Source organism: Desmodus rotundus, chromosome 9 (genome assembly GCF_022682495.2).
Source record: "Desmodus rotundus isolate HL8 chromosome 9, HLdesRot8A.1, whole genome shotgun sequence".
Taxonomy (NCBI): Eukaryota; Metazoa; Chordata; class Mammalia; order Chiroptera; family Phyllostomidae; genus Desmodus; species Desmodus rotundus.
In genome coordinates, this window is record NC_071395.1 from 113,546,671 (window position 1) to 113,566,486 (window position 19,816).

The 19,816-nt window shown below is 56.3% G+C and overlaps 2 protein-coding genes across 5 annotated transcripts in view; both read left to right on the plus strand.

Annotated features, from left to right (window-relative positions):
- Nucleotides 1–3,020: 3,020 nt before the first annotated feature.
- On the plus strand, nucleotides 3,021–11,794 carry FN3K (fructosamine 3 kinase). Of its 2 annotated transcripts, none has more exons than XM_024553939.4 (6): nucleotides 3,021–3,329; nucleotides 5,460–5,611; nucleotides 6,410–6,501; nucleotides 6,859–6,941; nucleotides 10,363–10,485; nucleotides 11,319–11,794. In XM_024553939.4, the coding sequence occupies exons 1-6, from the start codon at nucleotides 3,189–3,191 to the stop codon at nucleotides 11,655–11,657; spliced, it is 930 nt and encodes a 309-aa protein (XP_024409707.2). In that variant the 5' UTR covers nucleotides 3,021–3,188; the 3' UTR covers nucleotides 11,658–11,794. The 2 variants fall into 2 exon arrangements, with proteins under 2 accessions (XP_024409707.2, XP_024409708.2); XM_024553940.4 differs by having other exon boundaries at nucleotides 3,023–3,249.
- A 1,420-nt stretch (nucleotides 11,795–13,214) lies between these two features.
- The window catches only part of TBCD (tubulin folding cofactor D), a 129,437-nt gene continuing 122,835 nt past the window's right edge, over nucleotides 13,215–19,816 (plus strand). For all 3 annotated transcript variants that reach the window (XM_053911052.1, XM_053911054.1, XM_053911053.1), the window contains exons 1-4: nucleotides 13,215–13,476; nucleotides 14,872–14,922; nucleotides 16,967–17,064; nucleotides 17,990–18,091. In XM_053911052.1, coding sequence (XP_053767027.1) covers nucleotides 13,281–13,476; nucleotides 14,872–14,922; nucleotides 16,967–17,064; nucleotides 17,990–18,091 — 447 coding nt within the window. In that variant the 5' untranslated portion in view covers nucleotides 13,215–13,280. The remainder of the gene's footprint in view (nucleotides 13,477–14,871; nucleotides 14,923–16,966; nucleotides 17,065–17,989; nucleotides 18,092–19,816) is intronic.

The following is a 19,816-nucleotide window of genomic DNA, read 5'->3' on the forward strand; positions in this document are numbered from 1 at the left end:
CAGTGTGAGTCAGAAGCAGAACAGTGCTTCAGAGGTCTGGTTTTTGTGGGAAGGGAAAGAGGACTGTGACTTTCTTCTTTTTAATTTTGAGGAGGAAGGAAAATGGGGAAAGATTTGTTCCACCTATTAATGCATTCATTGATCGATTCCTGTATGTGCCCTGACCAGGGGTGGCACCTACAGCCTTGGCCTTTCAGTGAGCTCTCACCCACTGCGCGCCCCGCCAGGGCTGGACTGTGACTTGTAAGAGCCTGTGGTTGTGGGACTTCCACCCCTAGTGATTCCTAGACTGCCATGGGCCAAGGTTTTAGCTTATTTTTTTCCATCCCCAGGAAAACCGATCCCTGTCTCTGAGGGAAAGGGTGCCCCAAGCCAGCGTCATCTCGAGGGCGCCCGTGCTGTGGCTCTGTTAACATGAGCCTGTCCCCCGGCTGAGACGGTTTTGGGGGCGCGGCTCAGGGCTGCCCTTCCCTTCCTGGCTGGTAAGTAGGAGCAGGGTCAGTGGGCAGACGCTGCATGGAATGTGTATTTGTTCCAATGGCTGATCGTAAAGGAAGTGTCTTCATTTCACGTTCCTGTGATTCATGGGAGCCGCTGAGTAGGTGAGTGCCCAGACCCCCGTTTTGGGAACCTGGAGTCAGTGGTGAGAGGAAGAAGGGGTGCCTTCTGGCTCCCGCAGGGGGCTGAGTCCCTGGCAGGCCCTTCTGGGTTCGGAGAGTCTGAGATGGGGGAGGCAGCCTCCCCTGGTGGCTGGTCACCCCAGGAAGTGACAGGCCATGGGGCTGTCCGACTAGAATGCCCAGGCCCCTTCCCGAGAGACTTCTCTCGGTGCTGGGCCGGGTGCAGGGAATGGCTGATTCGGCCCCGCAGCAGCCTCCTGGGCCCCGACTTCCTGTAGAGGCAGCACAGCGTTACCAGGAAGGAGCCGAGGCCTGAGCTTTCCTGGAGCGTCACCAAGAACATGTCAGTCTTCCAGGGAGACCTGCGGCAGCGCTGCGCCTGGGTCAGGAGGGTCACTGACAGCCTTTGTGATGGTGCAGTGTCTGTTAGCTTTTTAAACTTCTGCACTTTGTTGCCATTGCTTATTCTAAAATACTTTTGTACCCAATTTTACATTCATAACAAAACAGTGTAAGCCTCAGGCCCGAGGGACCCTGGACCTGTGAATTGCGTCTTTCAGTGAAAGCCCCGCAGGCACATGGCCCCTGGGGGTGAGCTTCTGTTTTCTGGGTTCCTGGCCTGGCTGACCTGGCACAAATGGGGGTGAGGGTGGCAGGAGATGAGGTTTTGATTTAGGGGAATAATTTCGGGGGACAGTTGTGGGATGGTGTCCTGACAGGCCTGCCTCCTGTCCGTGCAGAGCAGCCCGCCGAGTCTGGATGGATGGGGAGATTCGGCTCCAGCTGCGGGCTGGCAGCGGTCAGGGATGAGCCAGGAGCAGTCCCTGCCCTTCGGGTGGCTGTGAGCATTGCAGAGAGATGGCCGCTGCCCCAGCCCCTGGGTCTCATCACTGGGACAGTTGTCCTTATTTCTTACTGAGAATGGGACTGTTGTATCAAAACACCTCATTGTCTGCCCTGACGCATGTGGCTCAGTGGGTTGGGCATCGCCCCACAAGCGAAAAGGTCGAGAGTTCCATTCCTGGTCAGGGCACACGCCGTGGGCTGTGGGCCGCCCCCCCACCCCCCACTGTGTGCGAGAGGCAACTGATCAACGTTTCCCTCTTTCTCCCTCCCTTCTCCACCTTATCTGCTACTGTCAGGGTAGCAGCCTCTCCACAGACGTGTGTCTTCAGATAACTGAGGTTTACTTCCCACGACCCTGAAACGGGAGCTTTTCCACCTTAACCAGAGGACATTGCACTTGACCCCCTCAGGGTCAGAGGCAGCACACGGCGCACGGTGCACTGTCCTGGATGCCCTGGCCGCCCGCCAGTTGTCGCCCTTCCTGGGGCCTGGGGGCAGGGGCCCAGGGGTCCTCCTCTTCCGTTTGCAGTGCTTCACGGTGCATCACAGACACCCGTCCTCCTGCTGTGTGTATTCATTTCCCGTTGTGCCCAAGCCCTTCAGGAACCAGTCGGGCCTCTGACTGGACTGGGGCGAGGCCTGAGGGCTCTCTAGGTTTGTGACGCCCACGGCTGAGACACCATGGGGAGCTCTGCAGCCCAGGCGGTGGCCTGAACACAAAAAGCCGAGGTTCCACGGGGCCGTGGGCAGCTGCGCCAGCCCCATGCTGGGTGCACTTGGCTGTGCAGGCCTCGAGAGCGCAGCCCTGCTGTGCGGCTGTGGTCTGACGGCCAGTGGGGGAGGGCCGCCTGAAAACAGCGACCCGGGTCAGGGGCACTGGATGCACTGGAGGGGTGGGCTTCACCAGACAGAGACCAGCTGAAGGACAGGGACGTGGAGGGCCCTCCCTGCAGTTGGCCGCCCCGCTCCCCTCCCACCTACCCCCACCTCAAGCACACGTGTGCATAGGTATGTGCATGCCTCTGTGCACACAGGCACACGTGTGTGTGGAGAGCTCCCAGGGCGGCGGCCTCTGTAATCAGGAGTCCCACTGGCAGGGGAGGGTCGGCCTGGTGGTATCAGGAGCCCCAGAACTGCCTCTGAGGCCATGGGCACCGGGTGACCTGAGGAGCCAACTCACGTCAGCGGTGGGTGTCCTCGGGCAGAGCCTGGGCCTGGCAGGACGAACTTGAGACCGACCCCCACTACCTGGCCTGGTCGGTGTGACACCTAGCCAGGCCCATGACCTGCGAGCCCTGTGCTCTGCCCGCTGATGGGGTGGGGTCCAAGTCCTGTGTGGGCTCTGAAACTTCTGTGTGGGGAGGTCGGGCCTACAGACCCCAGGGGGTGAGCCCCACCCCACTATCCGGGCACACCCACTACGCAGACACATGGGGAGTGCCCTGCTTTTGTCCCCCTATCCGAGCCTTCCCCTCTTTTTCCTCCCCCTCCTGCTCCTCCTTCTCCCTCCTTCCCCCGGAGAGGCGGGGCCGGGAGGCGGGGCCGAGAAGGCGGACACCCATCCGCTGGCCTGCTCACCGTCGCCTCCCCCGCGGACAGCAGCGGCCTGGGCAGCCCGGAGCTCTCGTCCCAGGCTGGGCAATCAGCGCCATCCCTGGGTCCTTCCTCACGTTCCCCAGTCTCCCCAGTCCCGTCCCTGAGTTCCGTGCGTCCCCTGCCCCCATGGAGCAGCTGCTGCGCACTGAGCTGCGCACCGCGACCCTGCGTGCCTTCGCGAGCCCAGGTGGGGGCTACATCAGCGAGGGGCGCGCCTATGACACAGACGCGGGGCCTGTGTTTGTCAAGGTCAACCACAGGGCGCAGGTGCGGGGACTGGAGATGGAGAAGAGGTTGGGGTGCAAAGAGGGAGGAAAGAGGGGAAGGGTGGGAACCGGGGGAGGGGGTAGACGAAGAGGGCTGAGGCGCGGGGAGCAGGGGTAGGGAAGGGGACACGGGGGAGGGGCGCAGGCCGAGGATGGCTTCTTCCTGGGTCAGGCCTGGCGTCACTGCCCCCGGGTCAGCCTGTGGCCTTAGAGTGGAGGTCTGCGGGCTAGCGGGGCTCCAGCATTTCCTGCGGGGTCCTGGGGTTTCATCCGCTGCAGGTTTAGTAATTCTCGACCTTTCACCTGTGTGCTCGAGTTCTCGGTTGTTTGATTTAATTTCTCCGGGAGGTGAGGCTTGGAGTCCTGGGCTGCTTCTGCCACTCTCCAGCCCCAGCTCTGGGCTCGGGTTTCCGCAGTTCCGCCACCTCCCCAACATAAGCAGGTGTGAAAGAGGCTGAAAGGCTACCAGGACCCCCAGGGACCCCAAAGGGCCAAAAGGCTCCCAATTCCCTCTACTCACAGGCCCTGCTGGTGTTTGCACCTGTTTTCCATCTCCTGCTTACACTGTTTTTGTTAAGTACTTGTACATATGAGAGTACTGTGCTTTATGAGTGGAGGGAGTCAGCCACAGTAGGTGCACACAGGCCCTGAGAGCAGGCCTGGCCCCTTTGGGGTCTGGCAGTGGGGGGCTGCTGGCTGTGGGCTGGAGGGCATCCAGACCGACCACTCCAGTGCCCCACAGCACTGTCCAGATCTGGGAGGGACCGCAGTGGGGACTGGTCCAGCATCCCTGCTCTGTGGGCCGGGGAACTGTTGAGGAGTCTGATTTCAGAAGGAATCCCTCCGAAGGAGAAGCCCCACTCATAGGAAAGCGGTTTGGGGTTCGGGGTTCAGGCTGGCTCTGGAATCTTCACAGCTGGACCCTGGAAGCTCTGCCAGGCTGGGACCCCACCATTCACGCTTGAAACCCTTGATGCCAGCACATAGCAAGGGCTCAGTGAATGCAGGAGAGCAGGTGACTAGTGCAGTGCTGGGGCGCTGGCCACCGCTCTGCAGGACTCCAGGCGTGGGGGGCGCTGCTGGCAGGACACCTTGCCTGGTTTTCCCTGTGGGCATTTTGAATTAGAGGGTGGATTCTTTCGCTGTGTGGACGTAGGTGCTCCGGTCTCACCCATGAGGTTTGATTCTATAGCCAGAGGTGCTCACACACCACAATAATAAACACATTTAAAAACAATTTTTTATCTTTTTGAGAGAGAGGAAGGAAAGGAGAAAGAGAGGGAGAGAAACATCAATGTGTGGTTGCCTCTTGCATGCCCCCTACTGGGGACCTGGCCTGCAGCTCAGGCACGTGCCCTGATGGGGAATCAAACTGGCGACCCTTTAAAGATTTGGAGGCTGGCACTCAGTCCACTAAGCCACACCAGCCAGGGCGATAAGCACAATTTTAACTGGGGCAGAATGTACCTACAGTGAGAGTTCCCCAACTTTGTGGGGTGGCCTATCTTTTTCCAGAGTGGGGTGCACGGCTCCTTCCCAGCCCGTGGCCCTGCTGGGCGTTGGTCTCTGGGGAGCCCTGGACCCAAGGCCAAGCCCAGCTGACTTCCCAGCCCCGACCTCCCCTTGCCCCAGTCACTGCTGCATGCCAACCACCCTAGGCCCTCGTCCCTTTCCTGTGATTGCTCCAGGCAGTGAGGGGGTGGGCGACCTGGAGGGGAGCCCAGGGTCAGCACCAGATCCTCCATTAACCCACACTCCGAGGCATCCCCCTAACACCCCCCAACACCCCATGGCATCCTGCAGCACCCTGTGGACCCTCCAGCCCGGCTGGAACCTCCCCTGTGGCCTGTGCTTCCTCCTGTCTCTCTCAAAGCCAGTGCTCCCTGCAGGGGGTGTCTATCCTGTCCATCCCAAGCCCCAGCTCAGCCATACCCTGGTAGCCCCTCCCACCCGGAGGGGGCCACATTGCACTTCTGAGGGGCCGCTGCCTTGCTCCCCAGCCAGTTTTCAGTAACTGACAGTTCTGGGTGCTTGTGACCCCTCGTGGTGGTTTCTGTCCAGGGCTTTGAGCCACCGCCGGCCGCAGAGGCCTCTTTTTGATGGGGAGCTCATGGCCGTGTTCTGGACGCAGGCCCGGCAGATGTTTGAGGGGGAGGTGGCAAGCCTGGAGGCCCTCCGGAGCACTGGCCTGGTGAGGGCACCTCGGCCCATCAAGGTCATCGACCTACCTGGCGGTGGGGCCGCCTTTGTGATGGAGTACCTGAAGATGAGGAGCTTGAACAGGTGAGAGAGAGTGAGAGTGAGCAGCCTCTTGCTGAGCTGCCCACGTAACTCAGTCCGGTTGCCAGAGGCAGCAGTCCCACCCGCTGTTTCCAATGGCAATGAGGAGCTCTCACTTTGTGGAGCCGGACTGGTGGGGTTGGCATGGTGCCAGTGAGGCTGCATCGGAGACGTGCGTGGGGGCCTTCCCTCGCCCGTGCTGTAGAGTGAGGCCTGGTCTAGTGATATCTGAGGTCTTTACATTTTTAAAAATTATTAAAATCATATACGCTCACTGTAAAAACAGAAAGGTAGAAAATACAAACTCATGTAAAGAATCCATAAAGTCACCCATAATTCATTCCACCGGCAGGCACCAGTCACCACTCACATTTTGGGGCATTAGCATCCGCTCCGCTGTGTGCTCACTGCCCACAACAGGGGTCTAGCCCGTCCCCTTTTGTCCCCTTTTGGCTGACCCCGTTACCCTCTGTCTGCCCCCTCTGTCTGGTCTTTTTCTTATATGTGACTTGTGTTGGGTTTACAGAAATGGGGATATGGTTTTCAACTTAACATTACTTTTGGAGTGTTTGGCCCATAATTCTCAGTACTTCCTACGGCTTCTGTTGACACCTACCTCCTTCCCACCTTGTGGTGATTTGACACTATTTTCTGGAAAGGGTCACCACCAGCCATTCGTTTTTCACTTTAGGTAGCAGGGAGAGTAGTTTTTGAGGTATTTACAATACTTCTGAAAGTGGAACATGCTAGCTGGTTGTTGATATTTCTTACTTTAATGGGCTGCATTTCTTCTTTCTTCAGTCAGGCATCAAAACTTGGAGACCAGGTGGCGGATTTGCACCTTCACAACCAGAAGCTCAGGGACAAGTTGAGGGAGGAGGAGAACACAGTGGGTGCGTTCAGATCACCTCCGTGGGCCCTTGGCCCAGGTGCTCCCACCCTGGACTGGCGCTCACGGTGACATTTCAGTCATCTCCCCCATGCCCAGTGCGAAAATGAGATTGTTGAGTAGGAGTTTTGATGGAGCTGATGAGCAAGTAGAGTGGGCTCCTGACCCCTTTTATACCCAGCCCTGCTGTCCAGGGTGCCAAGGCCAAGTGCCCTGGCTGACTCATGTGCTGCTTAATTGCTGGCCTGGGGGCTATGCCCTCAGACCACCCGCATTCCAGCAGGGCAGCCAGGCCTGTCCTGACGCGGTGCCAGGGCCTGGCATTGAAGAGAAAGACAACAACATCTCTTCCTGTTGGTAGGCCGGAGGGCAGAGGGTGCTGAGCCCCAGCACGTGAGCAGGTTTGGCTTCCACACCGTGACGTGCTGCGGCTTCATCCCGCAGGTGAGTGCCGGGGTTAGCATGTGCCTGCTGAGCTGAGGGCCATTTCTAGCACCCTCATGCTGGGCACCCCACCCCTTGTGTGTGGCAGTGTGCCAGTCCCCAGCCACCGGGAAGACTGACCGCCTGATTCCTGAAAGTAGCGGGTGAGCTGTGATACCTGGGATGGGGGAGTCGAGCTTGGGGGTGGGAAGCCATGGGGCAGGTGGAGGAGCATTCCAAGCAAGGGAACAGCAGGCTCCAGGGCCACACTTCAGGAAGGTACATGATGAATGGGGGGCTGGGTAGGGGACAGAAGCAGCACGTGAGGTCAGGGAATAAGTCCTGGTCACTCAGTCCCTCTCCAGGGGCCTTTAAAAAACCAATGATACTGTTAAGATGTAACCCACAGGGCACCAACACTGTTTTAAAGGGCACAGTCCAGTGGTTTCTAGTGGACTCACGACGCTGTGCGACCAGCACCGTCCACTTCCAGGAGCTGCACCTGTCAGTGCTGCCTCCCAACCCCCGCCCCGAACCCTGGCAACCACGAATCTCTTTCTCTTTCTGGATTTCTCATTCTGGCCACTTCATGGAAGCGCTGTCACCCAACGGCCAGCCTTTTGTGTCTCTCCGCAATGTGGGAGGTGGGCGGTGCTCCCAGTTGAGGTCACTACGGCGAGTCTGAGGCAGACTTAGGGATCCCAGCCCAGGAGCAGGCCTCACATGTGGGGCTCACTAGGACCCCCTAAATCTCTGCAGAAGCCAGCTTCCTGGGGGGGCACACCTGCCTGGAGCTAGTGACTAGCACAGTCACACGGTCCCCAGCAAATGCAACTGAATGGGGCTCACTGTCCTGCTTCAGATATGGACCTCACACAGTGGCTTTTAAAGAACCAAGGAATGAAGTCATATGCAGGTGTGAAGCAGGTGAGAAGGGCTGGTCTGTCAGGGGCACAGGCGGCTCTTGAGTGCCCCTTCAGACTCCAGATCAACAAGCCAACTCAGGTCAGCTACAGTGCAGCCAGGAAGGGGCAAGGGATGGGAGGACAACCTGGGCCACCTCCTTGTGCTATGACAAGATGGTCCTAGGACCGGCCCCAAGTTCTAGGAGGCTTCCTGCTCCTTGGGGCACCATGGCGATTGGTGGGGCGACCTTGAGCGGTGGCGGCAGGCTTCTCAGAGGCCTGGTGCGCTGAGTCCTGGAAGGACCAGTGGCTCAGTTGCATGATGGACATGCCGCGCCCCAGGTACCCTTCTAGGTGCTTTGTCCTGCTCAACTCGCCCAATTGCTGCGGCAACCTGATACGGTGGGTCATACTGACCCAGTGGGTGGATGAGGAAGCTGATGCGCAGAGAAGCCAAGCAATGATCCTGAGGTCGCGTAGCTAGTCAGTGGAGGCTCCAGGATTTGACCCACAGCCTGGCTGCTAACTGCCCATACTACCCCGCGCCTCTGTCAAGGTGAGGGAGGCCCCTCCACCAACTGCACTCCCAGGTGGCCCTGCCTTTGGTAGCTCAGGGTGAGAGGATCATGGCCCCTCTGTCCAGGTGGAGGGACTGAGCCAGCCAGTGCTGGCTTCCTGCTCCCAACACCCAGCCTGTACCTGTATGACCTGGTCATCCAGGAGGAAGACAGAGCTTTGGACACTGGGGCCTGGGCAGGCCTGCAGGGAGCCAGGGAAGGCCACCCCGTGGCCCTCAGGCTGTTTGGAGCAGGGCCTTCCTACCTGCTCTCGAGGTGCACCCAGCACCAAGGGGGTGAACCCAGGGGCTAAGTGACCACAGCACCCAGGACAGGGAGTGTCTCCAAAGCTGACCAGGGAGATTGGGACAGCTTTCTGAAAAGCTCCTCCTCTATGGGGTTTCACAAAGGAACTCTTTGGGTAAAATCAACTCTGCATCTTAAAAAGAAAAAACTATGAAGATATAAATGATACAAAGGGAACTGCACCTATTTGCAGTATACAATGTGGTAAGTTTCGACCTCGCGAACCTCTCACCACAGTCGGGATGATGGGTCCATCTGTCACCCCCAAAAGTGCCCTTTTGGTTTCTCCCTCCTGACCTTCCCTGCTGCTGGCCACCACTGAGCTGCTTTCTGTCACCACAGATGAGTATGCGTTGTGTGGAGTTTGGTGTACATGGAATCATACAGTACACACCCTTGGTCTGGCCTCTTTTACTCCCTTTGCTATTGACCCACGTCTCCGCCTGTGACTGAAGTCCGCTCCGCTATATGCAGAAACCTCAGTCTGTTTTATCTGTTCACCTGTCGATGGACAGCTGGGTTGTTTCCAGGTTTTGCTTGCACGAAAAAAGCTGCTATGAACCTTTGCACACGAGAGTTTGTGTGGACAAATGCTTCCGTTTATCTTGGGTAAATAAATACCTGAGAGGGAAATCCCTGGGTCATATGGTAGGTTCATATTTAACTTTTTAAGAAACTGCCAAGACATTTTCAAAGCGTTGTACCATCTACATTTCCACCAGCGGTGAGTGAGAGTTCCAGTTCCTCCGCGTCCTCCCCACACTTGGTAGATTCTGTTTTTAAAACTGTAGCGGTAGCAGTGAGTGGGGAGTGGCATCTCACCGAAGCTGTTCTCCCCGAGGAGCAGTGATTTGGAGCATCTCTTCATGTGCTCATTTGCCACATAAGAGGGGTTGAAACGTTTAGGGATATTGTGTCCTCTTCATCAATTGCCCCCTTCGCTGAGCATGGCTGTCCTTCCCGTACTTGGTGATGTTCTTTGCGGAAATCTACTTTGTCTGATGGTGACAGAGCCACTCCCGCCTCCTGCTGTCTAGGGTCAGCCTGGCACACCTTGTCCGTCCTCTTCACCTCGCTCTCTTTGTGCATGTGAAGTGCGCTGCTTCTCCACAGCTTACACTTGGGTCTTGCTTTGTTTGTCCAGCCTGCCCGTGCCTGTCATTGAACTAGGGTGTCTAGACCGTTCACATTTAATGTGCTCATTCATGTGGTTAGGTTGGATCTGTCATCTTGCTATTTTTTACTTGTCCTGTCTGTCCTTTGTTCCCCTTTTCCTTTTTATCTTCTCTCTTTCCTTTTTTACTTATTTACTTTTAGAGAGAGGAAGGGAGGGAGAAAAGGAGGGAGAGAAGTATCTAAGTGTGGTTGCCTCTCGTGCGCCCCCTACTGGGGACCTGGCCCGCAGCCCAGGCTTGTGTCCTGACTGGGAATCGAAGCAGGCAGGGTCCCTTTGGTTTGCAGGCCGGCACTTAATCCACTGAGCCACACCATCCAGGGCTTTTCTCTCTTTTGGATTAACTGTGTATATTTAATGATTCCCCCTTATCTCTGCTGTGGGCTAGCTGTAATATTTGCTGTGTTTTTTCAGCGGTTGATCCGGGATTTAGGCAGATTCGTGTGTAGGGTCCTGTGACTGCCAGCCACAGCCTCAGCATCTTTTCCCTTGCCACCTAGGTGAATGAGTGGCAGGATGACTGGGCGACCTTCTTCGCCAGGCACCGGCTCCAGGCACAGCTGGACCTCATTGAGAAGGACTATGCTGACCGAGAGGCACGAGAACTCTGGTCCCAGCTGCAGGTGGGCATGGCAGTCACCCTCTGAGAGAGGGGCTGTCCTCCTGGGAGCCCGTCACATTGATGTGGGGCCCTCTGGAGTTGGGGCCACTGAGCCTGGAGCAGAGCTAGTCAAGCCGAGGGCTCCTGGTGCCTGACTACTGACCTGAGGGGGAACCGGGAGGGGTGGGGCTTCAGGACACGCTTGTCCCCCGAGTGTCACCAGGTTCTTGAACCTCAGACCTTGTTCATGGGAAACTCAGGGACTTGGGTCGCAAACGGTGGCATGTACTATCACTTTCTTGTCCACTTTTACCCTGCTCTTCCTTTTCTGCCGAAGCGCAAACATTTCACCTCTTAGAGCAGATGGGGGCAGCAGATGCCTGAGGGGCTGGTTTCAAAACAGCACCCAAAATGTTAAAATCGCAACTTGCACATCAACCTAGGGTGAGCGTGCATCGGAGAAGCATTTCGCTCTTCGATGAGGTGACTGGTAGGGCACGAGAGAGGTGCAGATACAGGTGCTGTGAAATGAGAGGCAAGTGGAGAAAGTTTGCTAAGGTAGGCACAAAGCAACTTCACTGAAGTTACATGTCCTGCGTTCTGTAGGGCATTAGAACCATAACCTCTGAGGTCCAGCACTGTATGGAAGTCATTACTGTTGTAGAGCTTCTGGGCCTGAGTCTGTGGTCAATGTTAACACAAAGTTACACTCCCCTGGGGTCGGAGGGTCCTTATCTCTGGGCTTGCTTGGCCCCTGAACAAACATGAGGTCATCTTTGCCTTAGTTCCCGGTATTGGATGAGGAGACTGGCTGATAGTTCCATGTTAACTAGTGTCCAATAATTATTTCCTTAGGTGAAGATCCCAGATCTGTTTTGTGGCGTGGAGATTGTCCCCGCCCTTCTTCACGGGGATCTCTGGGCAGGAAATGTGGCTGAGGACGACTCCGGGCCCATTATTTATGACCCCACTTCCTTCTATGGCCATTCTGAGTTTGAACTGGCAATTGCCTTGATGTTCGGTGGCTTTCCCAGGTCCTTCTTTACTGCCTACCACCGGAAGGTCCCCAAGGCTCCAGGGTTTGACCGGCGGCTGCTGCTCTACCAGCTCTTTAACTACCTGAACCACTGGAACCACTTTGGGCGGGAATACAGGAGCCCATCTCTGAGTATCATGAGGAAGCTTCTTAAGTAGCAACCTGCCTGTGTCCCTGCCCACCTGTTCGCCAGCTCAGCAAACACCTGGGGGCAGCAACAGCAGGGCCAGCTGCAGGGGCTAACTAATAAAGCCAGTGGGGGCTTCCAGGATGGAACTGCCCTGCTTGACGTTCACTTGTGTCTGCATCCTCCATGCACGTGGGTGTTTACAGGGTGGCCAGGCCACCTGAAAGGTCTCCAACGGACTCATTACATACCAGTCTGGGGGATATTCGAAGTTGGGATATTTTCACGATACTTGCATAGAAATTCACACAGATTTGGGGTTTGCTTATGTGAAGATGGTGTCCCACCCCTGTGGACATGGGGCTCCTGTTTTAGCTCAGGCAGAGTGGGGGACCACGAATTGTGCCCTACTTCTTAAGCACCTCTGGGCATGACATGGGTGGGTCTCCAAGTCCACCCTTGAGGTGGGACAGATGCAAGGAAGGGCCCGGATGTTGTGGGACCCGTGTTTGGGCTGCAGCCACTGCCCAGTCCCTCTCCTCTCCTTTTTTCAGTTGGTGTGTTTTCCGCTGGATAAAAAGGAGGGGGACAGCAGGGAGAGAGGCTTTGGGCACTGGGGTGTGCCCCACAGCTAGGACATCTGCGGTGTACAGGGTGGTTGGGATGTCCAGGGTGTCCTCTTTGTTCAGGATGCCAGGCTCTCTGGGGACAGGCAGTGCCTGGCAGTGTTTCTGGGGCATTGTGGCTGGGGCATCCGGGTTCCACTTGTGTGGCTCTAAGGTCAGGAGGTCACGTGATTAGCACTCCTCGAAAAATGAGCCATTAATTCACAGCAGTAGGAGCGCCCAAATGTCTCTTTCCTGTGAAGTGTGGTTGTCTAGAGGGATTCATCCCTAATGGAGACATTAATTAAACCTCAGACTTTACTCATGTGAAACACATGTACTTAGGTCATAAACGGTGGCATTTACGGAGGAGCCCATTGAAGGCTTTAAAGGAAGAGTTCCACTTCAAACACTTCCTTCTAGACATCTGACCGTCTCAAACCAAACTGCCATCGTGGGCAGAAGCCACGTCTGCAGGACGCGATAGCTGGTGCTCGTGTGCGCAGAGGCGGCCAGGGTGGCTGCAGGACCTGCGGGGATGATTGATGGGTGCTGGGGGCCGCGCGGGAGAGGGCATGAGGGAGCCGACGGGCCCAGGCCTGGAGAGTACCCTCCAAACCCCGGCGTGGGCTGCACCCCAGCCACGCCCCCAGGACCAACATCCCTACGAGCTCAAACCCCACCGCCCCGACCCACGAACCCAGACTTCCCTGGCCCCGCCCCCACCTCGTACCCGGGACCCTCCTGACTCCACACCCACCACGGGACCTGGACCGCCCTTACTCCACACTCACCCCCTAGCCTAGATCCCCGACCCCGCCGGGCCTCCACCCGCTCTCGCGCCTCAGCTTCGCGCCCTCCGGGCTCGGCTCTCCCGGCCCCGCCCCTCCCCGCCCGAGCTCGGCTCCGCCTCCCCGCGCCCTTTTCTGACGGCCAGCGCGCGCCGTAGCGGGCCCAGCGCGTGAGGTCAGAGGTCGCGGGGCGGGGTCTGCGTCGGATGCTCCCTCAGCCGCGGTCAGCGTCCCGTGTCTCGCGTCCGGGTGTCGAGGATGGGTCTGAGCGAGGAGCCGCCCGCGGGCGCGCCGGAGGATGGGCTGGAGGACGAGCAGGAAGACGGGGTCCTGGCCCAAGGCGGCGCCCTCGAGGCTTTCGGCGACAGCGCGGAGGCACGCGCGCTGCTGGGCGGCTTGCGGGCGGTGCTCGGGGACCGCGCGGCCCGGGAGGGTGCGCTGCAGCGGTTCCGAGGTGCGTGCGGTCCCGGGGTCGGCAGGGGGCCCTGGCGCTGCCCGGAGTGCGCCCCGGGCTGGATCCGCTTCCTTTCCGGTGTGACCGCCTGGGAGCCGCTGTGGTGCGGGGGCGCCGCGCCGGGGGCGGAGGGTGGCCGTGTGGGCCCGGGACCTGCCTCCTCGCCCCGCTGCTCCGGCGAGCTCGGGTCCTCGGACCGCGCGGGGCCCCAGGGCAGGGAGCGGGGAGTACGAGCCGTGGAGGAAGCCGGTGCCTGACAAAGCCCCGCCAGCTGACAGGCTCCCGCGCGGGAGAAGGGCCGGGCCCTGGGCGTGCAGCCCCCTCTCCCATGCCTGAGCTCGGGGAAGGAAGCGAGCTTGGAAGGAAGAATTTTCGCCGCTGCCGGCAGAGGGGAGTGGGGACACCCGCGGAACTGTCCGCGCTTTCGGGGGCCGTGGCCGCGCCCGGGAGCTCACGCGGGGCCGCGGAGCGGCGGCACGGGGAGGGCGGCGCTCGCTTAGGGCTGTGTCGGGATCGGCGCCGGAGCAGGGACGCTCTCGCGGGTCCGTGGGCCTTGGCCTGCGGTGAGCGGTTTCCTCTGTCCGGTGTCTCTCGCTCCGCCTGCCGGGGTTTCCTGCGGGACCCTCGGACCAGCTCCTCGTCCAGGAGAAGCTGCGGGCGGGGGGTGTGTCCCCGCGGTGCCAGGGATGCAGCTGTCCCTGGACCGTCACCGGGAGTGGGGTGGTGCGTGGCGCTCGTGTTAGTAGAGTTTAGACATTCAGTGAAACCGTGTTTGCGGACCTTTTTAGCTAAAGCTTCTGCACAGCTTGTCTTATGCGGGCTGCCGTGAGTGACAGCCTTCCGAGCTCCCCGGGGGCGCTGTGGTGGGCGGGGTGGACAAGGCTTGGGCCCGGGCAGCGGGCCCCTGGGTGGGCTTCTGGCTCTGCCTCTGGGGCTGGTTGCTCCATGGCCCTGAGTCCGTTTCTGAGTCTGTCCGCGGGGTCAGCCCGTCTACTGGCTCCTGCGCAGAACTGCCTGGGGAGCCCGGGTTCCAGTTCCTGGGAGGTGGACACGTGTGGGGAGGGGCGGTGGCTGCAGCTGCTGGGTTCAGGAGGTCTGGCTGGGAGGGCGTGTTGCTGGGGTGGAGTGGTGGGGAGCTAAAGGGGGCAGGGCGCTGTGTTTCAGGAAAGGGAGACCCTGAGCTGGGCATTGAACAGAGGAGGGAAGGAGGGAGGAAGGGTTCTGAGGGGGTAGAAGAGGACCTGAGAGGAAGGTGTGCCCAGCAAGCCAGGAGCACCAGGCCAGGCCCAGGGCGGTGGGGGGCTGCCGGGGAGGTCAGGGAGGGAAACTCCAGTGTTCCTGGGCCCTTGTGCACATTGGCCTCAGTCGTGTTAATTCTCACGTTTTTCTTTTCAGCAATAATGGACAAATACCAGGAGCAGCCTCACCTGTTGGACCCACACCTTGGTAAGGGGGGGGGCTGATAACTTTGATTCTGGTCACTCACTACAGGTGGTCCCAAGCGGCTTGGCGTGCGTGCCTGCGTGCGTGCCTGCCGAGGGTGTTGGCAGGAAGTGCCTGGGTCTGGTCAGCAGGGCCGTGAGCCCCACGTGTCCCTCAAGGCTGTGGGCAGTGCCTTGGGGCTGCTTCCCTCTGCTCCGTGAAAGGACGCGCCTTTGCTCCCCACGTGTGCTCTACTCCGCCCGCCCGCCTCCAGTGCGGTTTTTTGCACAGGAGCAAGTGCTTTAGGTGGGCCACCACCTAGTCCTCACAGCATCTGAGGCAGGTTCCCAGGAGCGCAGCTTGGGTTTCCGTAGCTGTGGGGTCTTGTTCGCTTGTTTTTAGGAAGGGGGAGGGAGGGGGAGAGGAACATTAGTTGCTTCTTGCATGCGCCCCGACTGGGACTGAGCCTGCAGCCGAGTTCAGTCCGGGTCCTACACGTGCCGGACCCGGAATTGAACTGGTGACCTGTTGGTTTTCACGATGCCCAACCAACGGGGTCACGCTGGTCAGGGTGTGTTTCCTTAACTTTACGTGGGAGAATGATCTTTTGGTATCTTCTCTCTTTTTATTCATTTTTAACCTATTTCATACTGATAGCAGTTTTTCTTTCCCTATAAAAAGTAATACATGCTTCTGGTGGTGAACTTGGGAAGGAGGAAGGAAGCAGTAGTGATTTGAGTTGAAAGGGAGGGAGAGTGGGGCAGAGGACGGCCATGTGAGCCCAGAGCCAGACCGCCCGGATTCACGTCCCCGCCCCACCGCCCCACCACCCTGCTGCTCTGTACCCGAGTCTCCTCACCTGTGAACCGGGGTTGTCGGCCCTGCCCACCCCCCACGGCTGTTGAGTAAAGGTGTGACCGTGTAGATACCAAGGGTTAGCTTTATCGTGCACACGCGTGCCTTCTAAGAGTGGGCTGGGGCTGTGTGTGGTGTTCAGGGAACCGACAGGTTTTGTAGAAGGCGAGCTTTCTGAGCTCTCCTGTCTCAGGCACCGTAGTCCTTGGGTGGTAGCCTGGCTGGTGGGATGGGACCCGCATCCTGTGAGTTTCTGTTTCAGGAGCCTTTTTTCCCCTAAAAGTTTCTAGAACCTGATGTTTAATGAGGGTGTGATCTATTCCAGGCCATCTTTTCTTGCACCGGGCAGTTTTAGGCTGAAGGCTTGTGTCCTTCAGCATGAGGAGCTTTGCTTCTGGAGTGTGTTTGGTCATTGCTCTGCTTCTGCTCTTTCTGGTGCACCTGGGCACTGGATGTTGAATTTTGCAGGAGCAACCCTCTGGGTCCCTGGCAGTTCCTTCCCTCACAGTTCTGCTGTTTGGTCTTTGTTTTGCACATGGAAGCTGTTTCTGAATCTCTGTTGCCAGTTGTGTTTGCTTTCGGAGAGCTCTCCTATTGATTCTGTGTCCTGCGTCTGCACCGCAGTCACTCACCCGATACTTTCTGTGGAGTCTGTAGGCTTCTGTGCAGTATGTCGTCTGCAAAGAATGAGAGTTCTGCTGCTTCCTTTCCAGTCTGCGTGCTGTTTCCCTCCTGCTGGTGGACTGCGTGGCTGGGACTGCAACCCCTTGCCCTGGGCTAGACATGGTGACGGTCGGCCGCCACCTCTCGTGCCTGAACTTAGAGGAAAGGCTTTCAGGGCTTCTCAGCGTTGCGGGTGGTGGTAGCTGTGGGCTTGTGATGTGTGGCCGTGCTGTGTGGAGATGTGTTCCCACTTAGTTGATGGGTTTGATCACAAAATGATGATTTGTCCAATGTGTTTTCTGCGCCTCTTGATGACCATGTGGCTTTGTACTCTTTGACTTTTACTTGTTCCGTCAGCTCCTGAGAGGAGCATAGAAATCTCTAGTTGTCGTTACAGATTTGTGTATTTCTCCTTTTCGTTTTCAGTTTTTGCTTGATTTTGAAGCTCGGTAACTTGCCTAAATTAACCCTTTTTTCTTTTGGCATTTTGTTTTAACGTCATAGAGGTGTTTAATTTTATACCAAATGTTTTATTTATCTTTTTTTCTAGAGTGGATGATGAATATGTTGATGGACATAGTGCAAGATAAGACATCTCCAGCTGACCTCATCCACCTGGCTTTTAAATTTCTTTATATCATCACCAAGGTAACACCCACCTAGTACTTCATGGTTGACAGAACACTTTCTTAATACACTTGTTCCAGAAGTTACCTTCCAAATGTTATTTCTTGGGAAGGGTTGTGACCCATAAGTTGTGGGTTTTATTCTTTTTACCATGTTTTTGGGATCCGATATTATGACCCGGGGGGTTCTTCGACTGTAACAATGTCCAAGGTATTGAGGATTTTGCGTTTGAATAGAGCAGGCACCCCCTGACTAGAAAGGAAGAGAGACGGAGCTGGATGACTAGTTCAGCGAGGTTCTTCTCGAGGGAAAAGCAGACAGACTTGGTGGAAATGCAAGTGCTCCTGGAGCTGGAACGTTGGGGTGAATGTCCTGGGGACCTTGTGTGTGAAGGCTCTTAGTGGGCGTGTCTGGGGTGGGGCCCGATGGTCTTCATTTTCACCAGCTGTCAAGAGGGGCCCCTGTGCTGGCCTGCACTTTCTGACAGTGGTTTTGAATGAGGGGGTGACTCAGCCATCTCGGGGTGGGTTTGTGGCTCGGGGGGGTTACACGTGGTAGTAGGGGCCCTCCTGCAGGTGTGGTGCCGCTGTGTTTCGTGGAAGTTGTCGTGAGCCTGGGACCTTCGAGGCCCTCTGGGACTCCGTCTTCCTGTTGATCAGAGCAGTTACACAAACAAGGTTGGAGCGAGACTTCTCATGACATGTTTCTGGTGAGCCACGGGCGAGGTGGTTAGTCACTTCGGGACTGGATGTGTGTGTAGGAAGCAGCTTAGGAGACAGACGGCTTTCTGACCGCTCTTGCGTCCCGAGTCGCGCACTGTGACGCGATGTCGCAGTCTTTGGTCACCGGGGGGCACAGGTGGTGACTTTCCATGAGGAAAAGGAATTTTGTTCTTTTCTGTACTTTCTAATTATGGGACAATTCGATGCCTTTTTTTTTTCGGTAGGTTCGAGGATATAAAACATTTCTTCGCTTATTTCCTCATGAAGTAGCTGATGCACATCCGGTTCTAGATATGGTCACAAGCCAGAACCCCAAAGACCATGAAGTGAGTGCCCCTCCCCCTCTGTCTGCAGCCCTCCCCCCTCGTCCCTCCTGTCTGCTCCTGTCCTGCTCTGGCACCGTGTCTGCCTGTTTCTTTTGGGTTTGTCTTAGTAGGCTGCTCTGTGTCACTCTCGTTTCTTTTATCCTTTGGCTTTCTCACTTTTACATATTTAAACTTTCTTTTAAAACAAGGCCTTTATAAGAAAATATGGCCCTGGCTGGTGTGGCTCAGTGTGTTGAACATCGGCCTGTGAACCAAAGGGTCACCTGTTCGATTCCCAGTCAGGGCACATGCCTGGGTTGTGGGCCAGGTTCCCGGTTAGGGGCGTGTGAGAGGCAGCTGATCAATGTTTCTCTCCCTTTCCCTCTTTTTAAAAAATACATAAAATGATTTTTAAAAAATGCCTATACAGTGTGGTGATAACTATATCACCCACCATCCAGTTTTCTTTAACTTGAAATACAACTACGGTGGAGGATATTTTGCTCAGTGAAATAAGTCAGGGAAGAAGACAAATACCGCATAACTTTGTTTATATGTGGAATCTCAAGGACAAGGTAAATGAGCAAACAAAATTCAAACAGACTCATAGAGAGGGAACTGGTGGTTGCCAGAGGGTATGGTGCCTGAGGGACTGGGACAGGGGTGTCAAACTCATTTTCACAGGGGGCTACATCGGCCTCGCAGTTGCTTTCAAAGGGCTGAGTGTAATTTTAAGACTGTATTCATGTGACTTCTCCTTAACTAGGGGCGAGGAGCTCTGTATTCAGCCGTTTGAAGGCAACTGCGAGGCTGATACGGCCCCCAGTGAACATGAGTTTGACTCCCCTGGACTGGGAGAAAGAAGTACAGGTTGGTAGCTACAGAATAGTCACAGGGCTGTGAAGTACAGTGTAGGGAATACAGTGTAACTATGCATTGTGCCACATGGGTACTAGAAACATTGGGGGAATCACTTGGTGAAGTATGATTGTCTAACCATGATCCTGTACACCTGAAGCTAATTCAAAATAATGTTGAAAGTAAACTGTAATTGAAAAATTAAAATTAACTACATTGGGGGTCACCAAGACCACCCCAAGTTCGATTTCCTAGGACCACTCACAGGAGTTGGCATGTGTTGGGTTGGTCAAAAAGTCCATTTAGTTTTTTCTATAAAATAGAAGACACATTTTTCATGTTCACCAATAACTGTATTGACTTGGACATTTTGAGCATGTTGGCTCTCTTCTGCGTGGTATAATGTTGATTGTTCTCAATTAATGTCTCGATTTGATCTCTATCAACTTCAACTGGTCTGCCTGACTGCGGAGCATCGTCTAGCGAGAAATCTCCAGCGCAAAACCTCAAAAACCACTTTTGACACGTGCAATCAGTCACGGCACCTTCTTCATACACGGCACAAAGCTTATTTTGCATTTCAGTTGCATTTTACCTTCCTTGAAATAGTGGAGTACAATCTGCTGAAATGTTGCATATTTTCTTTCATCTTCAGTGTTAAAATGGCTACACAAAAATTCACCAATTTTGGTAAGTTTTTTAAATGAATTACAGCTGTCACAATACAGTTTAACAGAATTGTTCTGAATGAAGTTGAGGATGACTGAGCACTACTGGAGCCATCGTACGGGAGAAACCAAATGAACCTTCTGGCCAGCCCAGTAGTCGTGCTGTGGCTGGGATTTGTTGTGCAACTTTGGCAAAGGGAGAAGGCACACAGGAGAAGTC

Coding starts and splice junctions, on each gene's coding strand:
- FN3K (XM_024553939.4), top strand. CDS start 3,189: ATGGAGCAGCTGCTGCGCACTGAGCTGCGCACCGCGACCCTGCGTGCC. Junction 6,942..10,362: donor GCTGCGGCTTCATCCCGCAG/GTGAGTGCCGGG, acceptor CTTGCCACCTAG/GTGAATGAGTGGCAGGATGA. Junction 10,486..11,318: donor AACTCTGGTCCCAGCTGCAG/GTGGGCATGGCA, acceptor TTATTTCCTTAG/GTGAAGATCCCAGATCTGTT.